At 51.3% G+C, this 18,948-nt stretch overlaps 2 protein-coding genes across 7 annotated transcripts in view; one reads left to right on the top strand and one right to left on the bottom strand.

Moving 5' to 3' along the window:
• Positions 1-18,948, bottom strand: part of C12h7orf50 (similar to human chromosome 7 open reading frame 50) — a 103,923-nt gene that overhangs the window by 41,816 nt on the left and 43,159 nt on the right. For 2 of the 5 annotated variants that reach the window (XM_063271582.1, XM_063271579.1), the window contains exon 1: positions 5,281-5,673. The exons of the other annotated variants lie outside the window; for them this stretch is intronic. The gene's annotated coding sequence lies outside the window, so the exon portion shown is untranslated. Of the gene's footprint in view, positions 1-5,280; positions 5,674-18,948 lie in introns of those variants that run through there. 5 annotated transcript variants of the gene reach the window in all.
• C130050O18Rikl (RIKEN cDNA C130050O18 gene like) lies at positions 5,763-17,478 on the top strand. Of its 2 annotated transcripts, none has more exons than XM_063271734.1 (2): positions 5,763-6,002; positions 16,088-17,478. In XM_063271734.1, exon 2 carries the CDS (start codon positions 16,161-16,163, stop codon positions 17,130-17,132), a length of 972 nt encoding a protein of 323 aa, XP_063127804.1. In that variant the 5' UTR covers positions 5,763-6,002; positions 16,088-16,160; the 3' UTR covers positions 17,133-17,478. The 2 variants fall into 2 exon arrangements, with proteins under 2 accessions (XP_063127804.1, XP_006249041.1); XM_006248979.5 differs by having other exon boundaries at positions 5,765-6,107; positions 16,141-17,478.

Below are 18,948 nucleotides of genomic sequence, written 5' to 3'. Positions count from 1 at the left end.
CACAGTGGCCTGGGCCTCCCAACCAATCACCAGTTAAGGAATGCTACGTAGGCTTTCTTATAGCCCAGTCTTACGGAGCCATTTTCTCACCTGGCGACCCTTCTGACTTTAGTGTGGGTCAAACTGACATAAAATTAGCTAGCACAGGTGGAATGGCAAGATGGGCCTGGGCCCAAGTGCCTGGCCCAAGGCTCCAACCAGGAGCGCTAGTCTGCGCAATGATGGGGTTGTGGAGAATTAGATCCTGGGATGCACTGGCCAGTCAGTCTGGTCTACTGGGTGAGGTCCAGGCCAATGAAAAACCCTGCTGGGCTCAGAGGAAGTGATAGAGGTCCTGAAGATGACACCTAAAGTTGAGCTGTGGCCTCCATGCACGTGTGCACCATTACCACCCCCACCCTACCCCCGCTTTAAATAATCCAAAAACCCAGACAAGTTTCCTGGAAAACTCAGTTCCACAGGGAAGCTGCATGTCCTTGGCAGACCACAGCATCCTGTGACAGGAAGCCAGGCAGAACAGGAGGACCAAGAGTCATGTTGACAGCATCCGGGCTGCCTCAAGATCCCCACTATCTCATCGGTGACACCAGAGAAGACCGAAAAACCACATTAAAGCACTGCTTCAAAAACCAAAAATCACCCACGAGTCAACAGAGATGTGAACAATCAGGTGTCTAGGGAGGAAGAAAGAATGACGATCACACACATACACACACAGACACACAGACACACACACAGACACACACAGACACACACACGCACACACACAGACACACATACACACACAGACACACACACGCACACACAGACACACACACATACACACACAGACACACAGACACATATACACACAGACACACACACACAGACACACACACGCACACACACACAGACACACACACGCACACACACAGACACACACACGCACACACACACAGACACATACACACAGATACACACACACACAGACACACACACACAGACACACACACATACACACACACACAGACACACACACGCACACACACACAGACACATATACACACAGACACACACACAGACACACACACACAGACACACACACGCACACACACAGACACACACACGCACACACACACAGACACATACACACAGATACACACACACACAGACACACACACACAGACACACACACATACACACACACAGACACACACACAGACACACACACAGACACACACACACAGACACACACACACAGACACACACACGCACGCACACACACTGGCTCTGGCACTCCAAATGTGCACTCCAGGGAGGCTGAGGCAGGAAGATGGGAAGTTCTAGGACAGCTTGGGATAACCGGCCTCAAAATAAATAAAATTCAAATTGGGCAGTGGTGCACACACCTTTAATTCCAGCACTTGGGAGAAAGAGGTAGGAGATCTGTAAGTCTGAGGCCAGCCTGGTCTATAGAGCAAGTTCCAGGACAGCCAGGGCTACAGAGAGAACCCTTCTTTCGAAAAAAAAAAAAAATTCAAAACCAAATAAACAAAGCCAGTTCCTGGGATTTGGCTTGGTTGGCAGAGGGCCTGCCTATCAGCTCTGTCACGCACAAAGCCAGGAGTTCTAACCCCAGGTGGCACAAAGCAGGTCTAATCCCAGCACTGGTCAGCAGAGGCAGGAGGATTGGGAACTGAAGGATAGAGAGGACTGGACGCCTCCCTCAAATCTGCTGCAAAATTGCCAGGAAGGGCCTGCAGCTGTCTCTGCAGTCCGCGGCGGTCAGTTGGTATTGTATTGAGGAAGCAACACAATGTGGGCAGCACTCGGGGATCCTCGTCAGGGTCCATCTACAGCACCTGGTAGGAAAGCCACAGTAGCCTAGAACAGACCCCAGGCTCAGCCCGCACAGCCTCACTGACTGCTCCAGGTCACAGAATGGCCTGTGCCCCTAAATGCATGTGCTCAGGCCAAAACAGCCTGGTAGGCAGTGTTCCTGTAACAGTGCTACTGTGTGTGAGCAGAGATGCCACACCGAGACCTAGGGCACCAGATAGACGGGGAAGAGGAGTGAGCCAGACAGAAGCCAAGCCCAGCATAGTGAGGACAGACGTCTCACAACAGAAAAGGACCAGGTACAGAGCCCCGTGCCTTCCAGCATTAGCCAAAACAGGATCCACACTGGCCTTTCAATCCACAGTCCCAATTCCAGGACCTGGCTTCCCTTCCTGGTTTTCTGTAACCCTCATTATGGAAAAGGTTTCCTACAGGTCGTTCTGTGAACCTGTCCACCTGATCCCTGGGCTGCCACATTGTAAGACCAAAGTCATGGAGTCATTGGTTCTTACCTTAGCCAGCATGATCCAGTATGGCAAGATGACCCTCTACCCCCCAGACCACATACTGAGTTCCTTCCTCAGGCCCCCAGATGCCAATGCCCCATAACTACCCCTGTTCCAAACTGCAGGGTCATCTGGCACTGTAAGGCACTGGAGAAAGGCAAAAGGGGCCTCTGAGTTGCTGCCTAAGAGACATGTGTTAGCCACCATCACTCTGCAGACTTTCAGGGGAAAGTGCAGGCTGTGTTCTGGAGATGCCCACAAAGTAGTTCAGACACATGGCATCCCTGCCCATCTTTGTATGCCCAGTGCAGCAGGCTCAGGGCTCAGAGAGGTTGGGGTGAGCTACCGACCAGCTAGAATATTTGAGCCTGGTGACAGTGCCTAGCCATATACATGTGCCCCACCTAACCAAACTATACGCTTAAAACAGAAGATTATAGACTCGGCCCTCAAATAAAGCTGGAGTTAAATGTAAAGACATGGCAGGGTTGAGAAGACTGGAAACGTCATCACTGTTGACACACTATAAAATGACGCAGAAGCACTGTCTGCGGTCTGTCCCTGAGCTTGGTCTCTTCTGAACTGGAATCATGAAGCGTGTGGCATTCTGTGTCCAGCTTCTCCCTGCAATATCTGAAGGGCCACCCACACTGCTGTGTCAGGACTTCCACCATCTCCACGCTGAATGATGTCTGCTGGATGGACGCATGGTGTGCTCTTCTGGTTGCTTCCACGACCTGGCTGTGTGAACGGCCGGCTATGGGACTTTGTGAGAAGGAGGGCCATCCTGTGAGCCTCCCCTCCCCGCAGCTCCCAGCGCAGGCTCTGCCCTTGGTGTTGGGGCCTCCTGGTGGGGCAGGACTACGGGCTGTGCAGGTCCTGAGCACAGTAGCACCAGCACACAATCCGAGGGCCATGCCTTCCTGTAATCCCACGGCAGCGTGAGCAGACGATCTGGGGCCACATCCTGCTGCATTCTGAATTCTAAATTCCCACAGCAGCACGTGCACGCAATCCAGAGACCACATCTTCTTGAATGCTTACAGCAATGCTTACAGCAGTATGAGCACACAGTCTGGGGCTACGTCTTCCTCAATTCTGAATTCCCACAGCAGCGTGTGCACGCAAGCCAGAGGCCGCATCCTTCTGAATACACAGCTGCAGGAGCGTTCAGTCAGGGACGTGTCTTCCTGAATTCCATTACCAGGTTGGAGCGAAAGTTCGGACCAGCGCTTTGGCCCAACAGCACACGTCCAGGCAATCACAAGCTTAGGCAGGGGTCATAAACTGAAGAAGGCCTTGTGATATCAAGGAAGTGGCCACTGAGCTAGAATGGAACTTGGCCTGGGAGGTGGTTCATGGGTGGCTCCCTGCAATACCCATGGGAACCAGAGTTTACCCAGCACTACCCAGGGGAGCCACCACTGACTTTCCTCTGTCACATTTCTGGGGATGCCAGCTCACCCACAAGCTAACCTGAGCTCAGGGGCTTTCACCACTCATTTCCCAGCAGGACACTAATGCCTGGAGATGACCCCAAAGATCTCACAAAAGTGAATGCACAGAAAGAGGAGCACAGCAGTTCTGTCAGGCACATGGAAGAACCAGGGTTGTCCCACACACTGAGCTCAGCCTAAAGACCAGCATGGGTCAGGGGGGAAACATCAGAACCTGAGGACATGCAGGGCCATACCAGGGTATAGAGGCTTGGGCTGGGCATCTGTGCCCTGACTGCAGCCAGCTCTGCGGCCCACCTGAGGGTCTAGTGCCTGAGCTGTTGAAGCTGGGCAGGCTGGCCACTGCCTCATTTCAAAGCTGAGCTGCAGAGCCTCTAGTCCCACTGCCTGTCCTCAGGGGCTCCTCCCTGTGGGCCCAGAGGTGTGCTAGGCAACTCTCTGTGACAGGCAGAAGACGGTTCCAGAAGAAGACTGATAACATGGGGTTGTCCCTTCACCAGGGGACAGGGTGTATGTCACACAGAGGGCACAGCAGCGGGCCTCAGAGAAGTCTGTACTCCCCTTACCAGCAGATAAACAGAATCTGAAAAGGAGGGAGTTATCAGCACCTATCCTACCTCTCCCCAGGAGAAGGCCCAGGCACTCGTCCAAGGGAGGCAAAGAAGGCTGGAGTCACAGTGAGTCCACAGGCTACATCCTATCATGGGAGTCTGATATGCAAGGGACACTGAGATAGGCCCGAGGACTCAGGAACCATTCTCACAAGTGACAAAATAGGGTTTGCAGAACTGTCAAAGGCTATTAGGGAGGTCACGACCAGCAGCCACAATGAGAATTGCAGTCAAATGTGGAAGTGCCCGAGGTGGCCCCAAGACAAATCAGCAGAGTGTCCCTTTGAGGCCCCACTGGCCTTAGAGTCCATGGGCTGACTGCTACCATGTTGAACTCACAGCCAGGTAGGGGACACACAGGAAGCTGGTGCAGAGACATGGGGTGACAGCTGCATTCATCACACAGCAGGTGGGAAGGGGAAAAGGGAGGGGCAGCAACTTTGTCCTAGAGGAGGGAGGCAACTGGGATGAGGCCTGAGCCATTAGGGCCTCCTTAGACTTCTCTTCCACTAGATTCTTCTTCTCTGGGCGGCATCTGGCATTCAGGGCTGAAAACGCACTCAGGAGTCCAGGTCCCCAGTTAATGGCTTTGTAGTCCCATCCCCCACCCCCGCCCCTGCCGCTCAAGTCTGACAACAGTGGGCCACACAGGAACTACCCAGAAGCCCCCGCACAGCACTGGGATGGCTCCTACAACACTCAGGAAGCGGAAGGAACTGCCTGAGACCACAGCGCAGCCTGGTGCTGATGCCACGTGAACGGCCTGCAACACTGCGAAAGTAGGCATACGAGGGTGGGGGCGGGGGCGGGTGGGGGGGGGTGAGGGGTGGGAGTACAGGCAAAGCCCGCTGCGTTTTAAGATTTTAAAGTGTCCCCAAGACTGTTTACCTTCATCTGGCTGGGGCTCTCCTCAGAACTTGGTGCCTATGCTCAGCACTCCTCTCAGCCAGCATCGGGGCATCCTGCGCAAAGCCCGGTGGAGAGGACACAAGCAGATGTGCCTTCTGGCATCATGTCCAGGTTCAGCCCCATTCCATGCGACCCCAAGATGCAGCCCTAGCTGCTAGTGCACAGCGTAGTAAGGGGTGCCAGGTATCACCTGCCATCCAGACTGCAGTGTCCACTGTCCTGAGTCACCCATGTAGGAGACAGAGGGACGAGACCCTCATCCATGTGGCAGCGTTCCAGGCACTGGTTTGCCCTCATTGGGAGGACTTTTTCCTGCTGGGTGGGGCTTCAGCTCCTATTTTAGGTTACGAATGTCTTTGCCTTCTGGGAGGGACCTACTGTGAGTGGCCAGTACACTTCTGCAGGAAAGCTCTGGAAACCTCAGACTCACATACACGTCACTCTTCCACCTCAGACATAGGCCCATTTGGATTCTTCGGGGTCACATGGTCCAAACATAGCCCGCTTAAACACAGTGTGTGGTTTGGACAACTCCAGGCTAAATCCTGTTTTTCCTTAGAAACTGTGGGCGTCTGTGCCAGCCTGTCTTTGGAAAGTGTGGAGCAATGGAGGGAAGACTGGATGAACAAAGAACTTGTGCCAGCCTCACAGCAGCCCCCCAGTGCTGACAGAGCTTTGTTTGACCCCAGGGCCTAGCACAGGTGAGCACTGTCTTATGTCCTGGGGAGGTAGGCGCCCTGCTCACCCAGCTTGTCTTCCTGCGTGTGACTGACCAGTGAATGCACCCAGGGCCACTCTCAGCTGTGGTAAGTTTGTGCAAACCAATTTCTTTATGGTACAAGTCCGTTACATTAAAAAAAAAAAAATTCTAGCCTTTGGCATGGTGATGAAGCTTCTTCCTGTAGGGTCCAGGGTGGCTCTGGTCAACTCCCACGTGAAACGGGAAAGGTCCAGGGGTGTCGGACAGTACACTAATGTCAGCAGGGCTGTCGGGTTAACTGGGAGGACTTCAGCTCTGGGGATGGGAGTGGGGGATGGAGAGAGGCCGCTGTGGCAGAACAGAAAGAACGCTCTGTAGTGGGACATCTGGAATGTGTGTTTGCATGGGGCATGGAACCTGGAAACAGGGAACTCTTGGCTTGACTGAGCAGGGTGAGGTGGGACAGCATTAGTGGGCAGGGGCTGGAAGGAAGCCTTTGGAAACTGGGGCAATCGGGCTGACCACCTCTGCACTAGGTGGACTTTGTACTCCGGTGGGTTAGTGTGGTGCTCTCGACACGTATCCCTGTGAGCCATTAGATGCCTTGCCAAGTGCATTCTGCTCACTTGCTAAGACCTCCATGGAGACATTCTCAGTGGTGCTCTGCAGTGGTGCTTGGCAGACCCAAACCACAGCCTTGAAGGGGAAACAGGCCTCATCACCTCCCTGCAGACACAGGCGAACACAGCTGTAGTGCTGACGGCTCACTGGGCCACAGAGGCAGAAAGAGTGATGCCGAGACAGACACAGCCTTGGCCCTGGGAAGCTGCTTTAGCCAAGCACTCCACTGCTCTCCTCTTCCCTCTTCTGGGGCTCACCTGTTGGGCTCTAGCTGGCCTGAGACCTTTGCCCTGCCCACACCCAGCTCAGGCAGGGTGTCATCAAGCGGCTGACCAAAAGAGTCAGGAAGCCCTGTAGCTGGAGGAAGGACCAACAGGGAAGTGCCATGGAGGGCAGGCTGCAGAGAGAACCCGTCAGGATTTACTGCCAAAAGCCTTTGCCACTGAGGCACAGGCTAGACTGTTCTGCCACCCTGTTGCCACCGCTGCTGGGGTCCCAGATATTGCAGAGCGAGAACAGAAAAAGATCATCTGATCCCCCACCCCACATACACACACTGTAGTATGAAGGCTGTGCGCATCCTCACAGAATCACAGTAAGTGAATCAAGACTACAGAGAGTCAAGACTATGGAAAGGCAGAAAATGGTGAACACCTCTCCTGGTAACCTCTCAGCAACTTCAGCTCTGCCCTCCCAGCCAGGCAGTCTAGCACCGGACGGCTCGAGCACTTGCTTGTGTGTCTCAGGGGGATCCTACTTTGGAGGAAACTCTTGGATTACTCGCCCTGGCCCTTGCTACTGGATCTCAGGACAGCTGAGGGCCTCAGGTGGCACATGGCGCCTGGTGACAGGGACAGTCAGCTCCAGTGCTCAGGGCCAGTACCTGCCCTGACTTCAGGGAGAGCTGGCTTCTCAGCACTTCCCAAACTCAGCCTTGTGGGAAAGGTGCCACACACAGTCATATGTAAGGCAGAAAAGTAACAGATATCACCCTCTCTGGGGTCACCCCTCCACTCTCAGCTCCGGTGCTCAGGCCTTAAACAATCACAAAGAGTCCCCCCAACACTTAACATGCTGCTAAGGAAGTGTGCTAGGTTTCCCGGAAAGAAGGCCAAGGGGGAAGCTAGGAGGCCCAGTGCCTTGGTCTGACAGCACAAGAGATTCTACTTCTGCTTCTTACCTACAGGCCCACAGAGCAACCACTCTGCAGGAAGCAGGAAGCCTGTGTGAGGCCAGGCAGGTCTGCCCAGCTAGGCCGCTGGTCACTGAACTAGAGTGCAGGTCTGGCCCATAGCACATGGGGACCAGGAGGAATTCAGAAGCTCCTAGAAACCAGTGTCTGTGTGTACAGGTGCATGAGTATACACAGTTTATAGTGTGTGCCCATATGTGTACCTGTTTGTAAAGATGTGTCTACGTGTTCGTTTATATATACATACATGTGAATGTATGTTTGCCTGTTTATGTGCCTGGTATGCACTCGTTTATATGTCAGAGTGTGCCTGGTATGTGCATGTTTTTGTTTCTGTGTATCCAGATGCATATCTGTGTATGTGCACATGCACACTTGTGTGTTGGTATGTGCCTGAGTATACACACATGTGCATGCATGTTTGCATGTTCATGTGCCTGGTATGTACGCACATGCACACACATCTACATGAGACAAAAGGCACATACATGTACCTTATCTGGAAGACTTGAGAAAAACAAACAAGAGACCGCTTTTATCCTTATTGTACTGAAGGTAATTTTTCTCAGTTCCTAAACAACACAGAAACAGATAGCATTGGGATCAAAAGGACAAACGAGGACAGTCAGGCAGGCCCCTGCTGCACCCACTGTGACAGTCCCTGAGTCCTACACTGCCTTTCCACATCCCTGGGCTGGGGGTCAGAGGTTGGTGGCCCCTTCTTGGCCCGGCATGCTACCATGATGTCAGTCCAAGCTCCCGTCCACAGTCTGTGCAGGGCTGGCCAGGGGCTGGAGTAGGACATCAGGCTATGTGTGTGAAACAGACAGGATGACTCACAGCGGCTCTGCCCCATTGGCAGGGCAGGAGATTGGAATGGAAACATTTACAAAGCCGAAGCCAGAGGCACTAGAATGGCTGAGTCCTGCCAAAAGGAGCAGACAGCTGAGGGGATGGAGTGGGATGGGGCCTGCAGAGTGGAGCACGGTGGATCAGATACGGGAACCGTCTCTCAGGGCTCTGGACTCATCTCCTCAATCCACTGTCCACTCCTGGCATCTCATATGCCAATGCTTGCAGCCTCCACCACCCTGGGCTGGCAGTCCATGGGCATCACAGCAATCCTGTGGTCCCCCAAGACACAGTCTGAGACTGATACAGCTAAGGAGGTGGTAGGAAGCCAGGAAAGTCTCCTAGGACACTGAGGCCACTTTACCTGCTGTACCACACACATGTAAGGCCACCCACACTATTTGTGGACCACACAATAGAATCTCACACATTCATGTCATTTCTGCATTGTTTGAAAACAATTTATGAGCCCTTGTTGGAAAGCTCTGTAAAGTAAGTGTGGCTTGAAAGGGTCTGTCTGGACGAGCACTGCGCCCACGTGGGTAGGGCTTAGCAAGCTCTCTCGTGGCCTTTAGAAAATGCCCTGGGGTGTGCTGACTCTCTTTTGCCCACCTAAGCAATGCCGGGTGAGGGGCCTACTTCCAGAAGTGCTATTTACAGAGTGGCGGCCAAGAGCCACTGTAGGAACATAGCATTCTCAGACGCTAGCCTTGGGGAGCTCCCAAGGGACACAGACCTCAGCGGCCCTTCTGCAGGGCCGGGAGGCCCCAGGTTCTCAGCCTACAATGCGTCCATGGAGTGTCTGTCTCTCTTCTGTGAAGTTCTAGGCTTTTTAAGAAGTTAGGTCGGGTTGTGATAGAAGAGTAGGTTGATGGTCCAGCCACCCCAGAAAATTGGTGACCTCGTGTGAACCTGGAGCTAGCCATGCCACTATCAGATATGTGCCCCAGAAAAAAAGAAAGTGTTTGCACTGGAGAGCTGAGAGCAGCTGTGTGAGAGCCACTGTACAACACTGTGTGGACTTCTTAGTGACAAGAAGAAAGTACTAGTGGGGCAGGCAGGGACACCAAGATCACAGTGCCAGGGAGGTAGGCACTTTCTGTGCACAAGAAAGCAAGACCTGAGGGTTCCACACAGAGACCTACTATGTGCTACCCTGGACATGGAAAGCTGCAGGAGATAAGGCAATAAATGGCTGCCGGGGCTGGGTGCCAAGGGCGGTCAGTGAGGGAGCTGTGTCAAGGCCTGTGACCAGAATCAAGGTGGTGCCTGTCAAGAAAGGTGGTGCCTGTCAAGAAGGATATGTGTTGTTTCTACAGATTCTCTGAAATAGACTTGGGCAAGAGCTTCAAGTTCTCAAGGCTCAGGTCTCAGGGGTATTAACTCCCAGGCTGACCCAGGCAAACTGACTCAGGCTGTCCTACTGCACATATGAACTGAGATGCAAACGCATTGTCAGACAGATGTACTCCAGAGGACTAATGCGAGGTGTTACCCAATGGGAGCCAAGCTCAGGTTGCGGTGCTGTTGCCTCCCTCACCCCAACCCCAACCCCGTCTCTGTCCCACTTGGGGTGGACCATGGAGGAAGGGGAGCTGAGGAACTGTTCAGGCTACAAAGAAACCCAGGACATGGGGTGTTAGAAGGCAGATTGCGGAAGGTTTGGCAGTGGGGGCTTCAGTGGCTTGTCGGGTAGAACGTGCTGGTAAGGAGGCCAGGTGGTCCTGAGGTGCTTACTAGGACTGAAAGCATGGGACCCTGAGCTCCCAAGAATGGGTCCCCCTGAACCTCGACAAAGACAGGATGGCAGACGGTAGTAGGGCATCAAGGTCTGCCAGAGTGTGCTGAACACAGAAAGCTCTTGGCTGCTCCTTGCCTAGCTGGCCTTTAGGGCAACCTTTCTCCCTATGGACAAAATCACGGTCTGTGGTGAAGAGGGAACTCAGGCACTGTCCTAGTCCACCGGCTGGGAAGCAGAGGCAGCGCTTACGGAAGGGCCCTGGGTGATGAATGCCCACAGATACTCAGTAGCACACCACACACGAGGCACAGAGCGGCCGCAGAGACAGATCAGACGTCTGCTCAGCAGCTCTGCTTCCTGACCGTGGACAGAGATCACAAGATGACTTCCCATTCCACCTGACAAGACAGACTTGAAATTGCTTCCTCCCGGGCTGCTATGACTCTTCATTTCTACGCCGCTGGCTCCATAAGCACCGGCAGCTGGAAGCCATCACAGCCACTGCTGTGTCTTTTCAGACTGTAAGAGACAGATACGATGAGGAGCCTGTAGGCCCACAGGGAGTAGCAAAGGCTGGCTGCTGGCTGCTGGCTGCTGGCTGGCTGGCAGCGGCGGTGGCAACATAAACATCTGAGCACATCTCAGACTCATCAAAGTCAACCTTCCTGCTACTTGGGACACCCAGAGAGAACTGTACTCTGGGTCTGAAGACTGACAGGGTGAACAGGATGGCAAGGGACAGTGCATGACCAGATGACTGTGTCAAGTCCTAAAACCTAGAACCCAAGCGGCCTATGAACAGATGGGCTAGCCTGGACTCCTGAATCTAAAATAGTGTGCATTGTGAAATGCTAAAAATTAGTTACACCCACCACGTAGGTAATCCACACAGGTAAAACAACCACACACATAAGACTAAGATAACAAGAATTCAAAAATTAAATGATAAGAAAAATTATAAAAGCAAAGAACTTGGTTTTAAAACCAAAGAAATGGTTAGGAGTACTCACTGCTTTCACAGAGGACCTGAATAAGCCCAGTTCCAGAGAATCAACGCCCCTTCCCCTCTGCCACCTCAGGCTCAAGCGTGCCCACCCACACATGGACACAGCATCACACATTCCCAGCCCTGTGCGCTCCTTCCTATCATTCATTCTGGGAGACAACCCCTTGCCCTTGTCTGTTCTCCTCTACACACGGAGCTCTTCCCTGCCCATCTCCCCCCTCCTATCTCATCTCTCTGTCTGGTGGGGAACCTGTGGGCAAGTGACGCAGGATCTCCCTCCATGCTTTCTATCTGCCACGGCTGTTGCAGCCTGTGGATTTCGTTGCTGTAGAGAAACACAGATTCTTGATTCCACCATAGTGGGGAGACAGGGTGGCGAGCATCAGGCACTTTGAACCACAAGCTTGAAACAGGAGGCAGAGGGTGTGCGAGGCTTTACACCCTCAAAGTGAGCCCTCAGTGACACACTTCCACCAGCAAGGCCATAACTCAACCTCTCCAAACAGCAGCACCAACTAGGAAGCCAGTATTCAGATTCCTGCCAGCACGGGGGACACCTCATTCAAACCACCACACACATACGCAGAACCTCAGAGCAGGCACAGCATGCCAAACCGTAGTCACATTGTATGCATCGGTCAGCCCGGCCAACACACACACACACACACACACACACACACACACACACCCCACAACCACCACCACCACCACTACCGCTGCCCAGACATGTGGATTCTCTTCAGAGCAAACAAAAGGCTGGCTTTGGAGCTAGATCAGCCCTCAGAAAGCCCATTAAAATTATGGCTCCACTTTTATCGGCCTCAATTTCCTTTGAATAAACAGCAACACTATTTCCTGGTCTCCACTACTATTTAGTTAAATTTTAAAGGGAGGAAGGGGCCATTTGTATGGAAACGAGATTATTTCATTTACCAAAGATGGCCTGGTAGAGCACTGGGGCTGTCAAGGTTCCTTATTTAAAGCCCTGCCCAGGAATTTACAGCTACTATGTCATTTCTGGCCAATAGGGCGGGAGGTCTGGCCACCCCAGGGAGCTCCCACAACATCCCAGCCTCCAAAATACACCACCCTGGTTTCTAGAACAAGGTCCCTACAAAGGTCAAAACTGGCTGGAATCTTCTAGGGTGTCGCAGAATGTCCAGTGTGAAGGCCTGCTGTTCCTAGCAATGGCAGCAAGTGCTGGTGACAGTGCTGGGCCCCACAGCCCTGTTCCTGGGAGAGAGGTCACTGCCAAGACCCATGCTCAAAGCTACTGTTACCTGCTGAGGGGCAATGGGGTCCTTGTGGGTCACCAGTGAAGGTGCCTGGTCTTTCTTTAGCCTCATCCCGCACCTTTTAGTGTTGTGGTTTGCCCTGAAGTTATCTGTATTTTGATGCTAATGCTACTGCCCCAAGGACAGCTGCCTAGTCACATGCTCAGAACTCAGGTGACTTCACCAGAACCACCTCCCCATTGAATTTATAAAGTACAGGTGAGGGGCAGGTACAGGATAGAAGGAGGCCTATCATTGCAGGAGAAGGAATGATGGGAGGGAGAGAAGTTTGAAGGAAGTGGAGGAGACTAGAGGAAAAAGGAGAGACAGGAAGAGGAGAGGGTGAGAAGCCATGGCAGGTGACGTTAAGATTCTGCTCTGTGTATTTACTGGTTGTTATTAATGCTCCTAAAGGATGGATGGTACCGGGCTTTGCATGTTTAAGTGGGCAATTATATCTTATCAATTGGGTCAAAGATTATTGTGTTGTGTGTTCTTTTATGTGAGGGTTTGAGTGTAGGAAAGTGTGGCGGCAAGAGACACTGGGCCGCTGAGGAGTGGGGATGTGTTTCCATCAAGGTATCTAGCAGACATCTTGGGGCACTACGGTGCCAGAGCTAGCGGGTAAAAGACAACTTTACTTTTTTATTTTTATATTTTTACAACAACAGATGGTGAACCAAGGTGATGGACAAGAATCCACTAGTAATCTTTTTTCTTTCTTTCTTTCTTTCTTTCTTTTTTCGGAGCTGGGGACCGAACCCAGGGCCAAGCGCTAGCGCTCTACCACTGAGCTAAATCCCCAACCCACTAGTAATCTTAAGAATTGAGAGAAAGTTTTTATTTTCCAAGTAAGAGGAGGCCGGCGCCATCTTAAGTCATGTGATATCTCTAGGGCGGGAATTCAAACCGAGAAACTGGGAAGTAGCCTGGGCTGGCAGGCTGATGGTCCCCTGCTGTATGATAAGTAATGGCAGCTCAGAGAGTTAGAGATTAAAAGCTGCTTTTTAAGAAAGTTGTTTAGAAAGTTTTTCAGGATATTCTCTTAACGTGGGCTCCACAGGAATTTTGGGTTAATTTCCTGGTATCACAGAGTACAAAAGCCTATCAGGCTAATTGTTTAGCTTACTTCCTTTTTAAAAAATTTAGTCTTCATGATGGGTGTGACTTTGAGTTTTATGGTTATATTATTACTCTGGGAGAGAGTGCAAGATACAAGCTTTTCTGGTTTCAGACTAAGGAACACAGTATTTTGGGAGAAAGATTTTTGTCTTTGTGTTTTTAAAAAGTGTGATTAGGCTCTGGAAACCTCACTGATCAGATCATACTGATCAGATTTGATAGAGGTAGACCGCCTGAAAAATTGATTCAGGAGAATCAAACAAAAAGATCTCTCGATTCTAAACTTTTGTCTTGAGAGTTGTATTTTGCAGAGTGTGCCTACTTGGAATCCTGGTCTCAAGGACTTTCAGTTGAGTCCAGGCAGGACACATCAGCTACAGCATTTGCTTCATTCTTCCTACCCCCTACCCCTAAGGATATCTCAACGCCCATGTACAGCTTGAATAAGTTATGGGGGGGTCGTCGCCCCAACTCCCTGGACTTTGGGGGGCTGAGAGTGGTTATTCTAAAGTTGTTATTATGAGGAATTTAGAAATGGTTGTAATTTAACAGGGAGGAATTAGCTAGATTGAGTTATACAGTTGTAATCTCATTTGTTAACTAAGTTAAAATCATATCTTTGCTTTGATATAGAATTTATTTGTTAAAAGTTTAAAGGTACAAGGTTTAGAGCCAGTCCTTCTATTGATGTCATTAAAACTTCTCAGTTGATTACATCTGTGAGTTAAGGGCCAACTAGCAAATTCACAGCTCTGACTTTGTGAGAGTACTTTCAAGACAATAGTAAGATATAAAGACAACAGTCCAGATTGTCTTAGATAGATAGATGGTTTTCAAAAACGTCAGACATCCACAAAATTTGAGATTTAAAGTTATTTATCTTTTGTTGAGACATATCTGCTCCTATCAGATCCCCTCTGATGGATTTAATGAAGAATGTTAACATCTCTACCTCCAGGAGAGGCAATACTTTGTGGCTAGGCAGCCACTGGACAAAACTGCCTGTTTCATCTGCAGACTAATACTGTCCAGAAAAGGACACATTATGCAGAATAGTTGATTGATAAACTGCCAAGACAGGGTGATCAGCCCTTCAATATCTGCATTTCAAGAGTCTATCAGTTGATTTTGGGCCAGAAGCCTGAAGACTTGCCCTCGCATGTTGCTGACAGGGGACTGTGCTAATGGAGATTTGTCTCTACAACCTCTCAGTTCTGAAAGCCGTGTTAGGCTTCCTTTGTGTATAGATATTTGGTCATTTTCAGATTTCTGACGGGGTTGAAGACTGATTATAGTCTTATAGCCTACCAGGCTGCTTAACTCTGAATATACATATTTTATTGGATAGTTATCAGATAGTATACAAGCTAGCCAAGATATAATATAGATTTTAAGCCTTTCTTAAACTGGAATGAAGAACTAAATGTTCTGTCTAACTGATATAGTGATGGACTGGGTGTTAAGTATATCATATGCTTTATAAATTGTAGAACGGTAATAATTGTACTCAATTTATATATAAGTGAAAAGGCTTTTTAACTGGACAAAAAGGGGAAAATGTTGTGGTTTGCCCTGAAGTTATCTATATTTTGATGCTAATGCTACTGCTCCAAGGACAGCTGCCTAATCACATACTCAGAACTCAGGTGACTTCACCAGAACCACTTCCCCATTGAATTTATAAAGTAAAGGTGAGGAGCAGGTACAGGATAGGAGGCCTATCGTTGCAGGAGAAGGAAAGATGGGCGGGAGAGAAGTTTGAAGGAAGTGGAGGAGACTAGAGGAAAAAGGAGAGACAGGAAGAGGAAAGAGTGAGAAGCCATGGCAGGTGACGTTAAGATTCTGCTCTGTGTATTTACTGGTTGTTATTAATGCTCCTAAGGGATGGATGGTACCGGGCTTTGCATGTTTAAGTGGGCAATTATATCTTATCAATTGGGTCAAAGATTATTGTGTTGTGTGTTCTTTTATGTGAGGGTTTGAGTGTAGGAAAGTGTGTGGTGGTAAGAGTGGGTCGCCGAGGAGTGGGGATGTGTTTCCACCAAGGTATCTATCGGACATCTTGGGGCACTGGGGTGTGGACCTAGTGAGGTAAAAGACAACTATACTCTCTTATTAATATATATTTTTACAACAACATTTAGCTCCAGGCCTTTTGGAGACATCTGAACCTGAGGCCTTACTCTTGATATCAAGACCTGCCCTGACATCCTTTCTCCATTCTCACAGAGGCTGGCACTAGGCATCTTTGGAAAATCCTGTCCCTTATGTATTGCAGGTGACCCTCACTGGGCCAGCCACGCGGCCACACGGCTTTTGCTTCTGTTGCAGGTCTGAGAACTCTCCTGAAGATGGACCGTCACAACATGTCCTGGATCCACTACCCGAGCCAAGTGTCCCCGGCTGTGGAGGACGTCATCGCAGCACAGAGCATCATTTCTAGGTGCACACATGTGTATGTGGCAGTGTGCGTCCCACTGAGCCTAGTGCTGGGGCTCTTCAGTCTCAACGTCTTCATCCGGGACCGTACTAGGCTGGGGGTACTGGACAGACTCCTTGCAGGCCTCACGGCCACTAGCATCTCAGTGACTCTACTGTCCCTCAATGCTGCTGGCCGACCCGACTACATATCCACGACAAACCTGGGCTGCGGGGCACTCTCATTCTTCTCTAATGTCTGCTACTTCATGGCCCAGTACCTGCAGGGAGCCACGCTTCCCCTGGCCTTTCTGCCGGGATCTCCCTGCTGTCAGCTCTTGGCAAGGCCTGTGGCAAGCCTAGCTGCTATCGGGGGCTGTGCTGTCTGTAGCGCCCTCATCGTGGTGTCCCTGCTGGGTACATTTGGCGAGTTGCACACAACCACCATGTGCCAGGCAGATCCGCTGACTGCATGGCCCGAATACGAGATTGTCAAGTTCAGCCTGGGCTTTGCACTTGCTTTGAGCTTCCAGATGGTTCTCTTCCTCCTATATGCTACACAGCCGGCCTGGCGAGTGGCTCCTGATCAGAGGGACACAGCGTCTGGACGCTGGGTGGTACTGGCTGTGGCTCTCAACATGTTCGCCTGCAGACTCTTCTTCAATGTGGTCCTCCTGCATCGGGCCCAGCTGAAGCTGTGGAAGGATGTGGGCTCCCCTCGGGATGAGCTGCTCATGAACCTCGCAGAGCTGGCCCTGTCCGGGGAGAGCTGCATCAACATGGTGGCCATCCTCCTCCTCCACACACCATGCAGGCTCAGGTTGCTTGGCCTCCTTGAGCACCTCACACAGAGATGCAGGCGGGGGCCGGACACCAGCATGTCCTTGAACAGAGTAGGGGGCTAGCCAGGGCCTGCCTGCTGGCACAGGCCACACCCCTCGCTAGTGCTCAGGGAAGACGGCCTTCCCAGGGAGCCTGAGCAGGCTTCCTATGTTTTGGATGGTTAGCTTGCCTATGTTTACCTCAACCTACGCAAATCAAGACGGTCTCTCTTCCCACACCTTCAGTCACACTTGAGGGACGCAGTGACATAGGTAAGGAGGCTAACCAAAAACCATGGGTCTGCTGGAGGGTGTCCTGACGATGATGGCACATGTAACCACCTTGCCTGTTGGTTGCCACCTTCTACGCAACAATCCAGGCTGACGACACAGGAAAGGCACTGTGGAAATAAACATGGTTTTCACCTAACATCCTTGTTTCTTGAGATAGGATCTCACTGCAGCCTTGGATGGTCTTGACTCTCGTCTCCCCGCCTTGTCCCTGATGCTGGACTCTGGGCCCACGTCACCACACCTGGCTGCTCACTCAGTTTACAGCTCTGTTACCCTGGTACGGTGTAGTTGTTCCAGTTGTCCACTGCCGGAGAATGTGGGCAATGGAAGCCCTGCCAGAAACCTCCTTTAGGTTTGTCTTTTAAAAATCTGTCATCAGCCAGGCTGGAGAGATGGTTCAGCAGTCCAGAGCACATGGTACTCTTGCAGAGGTCCTGTGCTCAGTTCCTGGCACCTACATTAGGTGGCTAACAACTGCCTATAACTTCAACTCCAGGGGGGTCCAAGGCTTTCTTCCACACACAGGCACCTGCACGCATATGCATATACCACTCCCCCCCCCCCCCCGCCTCCACCACAATCCCTGGTGTGCTGAGATTATCACCCATAAATGGAAGGTCACAGAAACAGATGGCTTCTACCTAGTGACAATGGTGTCACAGTCGCTACTGAGAGCTCCAGGTATGTCCCGTGTTGGAGGCCTGGTCACCAGTAGGGTTGTGCTAGGGATCTTCAAGAGGGAGGCCCAGAGGAAATGATCATGTGCCCCTCCCTGGCCTCTTTCAGACTTTCTCTATCAACACGTGATCTCTTATGTCCAGTGTGCTCTCACCACCAGCCCCACCATAATCACATCAGCTCCTCCCATGATCCCACCCTGGCGTCGGCTGCCCCAGGGCACCCTTGCAGACCCTCACTCCACTGACATTCAATGTAGCCAGAGTTGAGTTGAGTGCCATGCAGATTCTGGAGTGCTCTGACTGTGGTACTCTCTTCTCCAAGTACCACGTCCCAACAACACTGGCTCACCCACCCTTCCAGGAATCCAGTGTCTGTCCCCTCCATTGACCACCGCCTGTCCTGCCAGATAGAGCTCCTTTCTGTGCTTTGGACAAGAGGACACCTCAGCCAGGAAGCCGTGAAACACAGGGCATCACCTGGTCAGGACCAAATTCTGTACAGTGGGTCACCTCCTACCTCTGGCCCCATTTTCAGTGGCTCATGGTTGGTTCCCTCAGGTTCACACTCATGGCAGATGTGGAGGCCGCTGAGTTAATGTATAAACACCTGCCACAATGGATGTCCATGCACAGGCCTCAGAAGAAAAGAGGGGGCAAAAGACCATGCTTGAACTGCTGGGAGCAGAGGGTCTCAGCCAGGAGCTGGAAACCAGACAAGCTAAAGCTCACACCTCACTGAGCTCCTCAGTGTTCCAGGCAGGGAGTATATTTAGAAACATGGCCACAAAAAAGTACACTGGTGCCTCTCCAATGGTAGGACCCTGGCTTTTCAGGATGTACTGTGTAGACCAGTGTCATGTCTTAGGAAGTGTCCAATGTTATTTTAGGTGTGTTTATACTTGCTGTCCATATATGGGTGTTTTGCC

This window comes from Rattus norvegicus, chromosome 12 (genome assembly GCF_036323735.1).
Source record: "Rattus norvegicus strain BN/NHsdMcwi chromosome 12, GRCr8, whole genome shotgun sequence".
Lineage (NCBI taxonomy): Eukaryota > Metazoa > Chordata > Mammalia > Rodentia > Muridae > Rattus > Rattus norvegicus.
The sequence above is the reverse complement of the archived record's forward strand: the minus strand, read 5'-3'. Positions and strand labels throughout refer to the sequence as shown.

Bases quoted from the DNA above. Each gene is read 5' to 3' on its own strand.
- C130050O18Rikl (XM_063271734.1), top strand. From the start codon at position 16,161: ATGGACCGTCACAACATGTCCTGGATCCACTACCCGAGCCAAGTGTCC.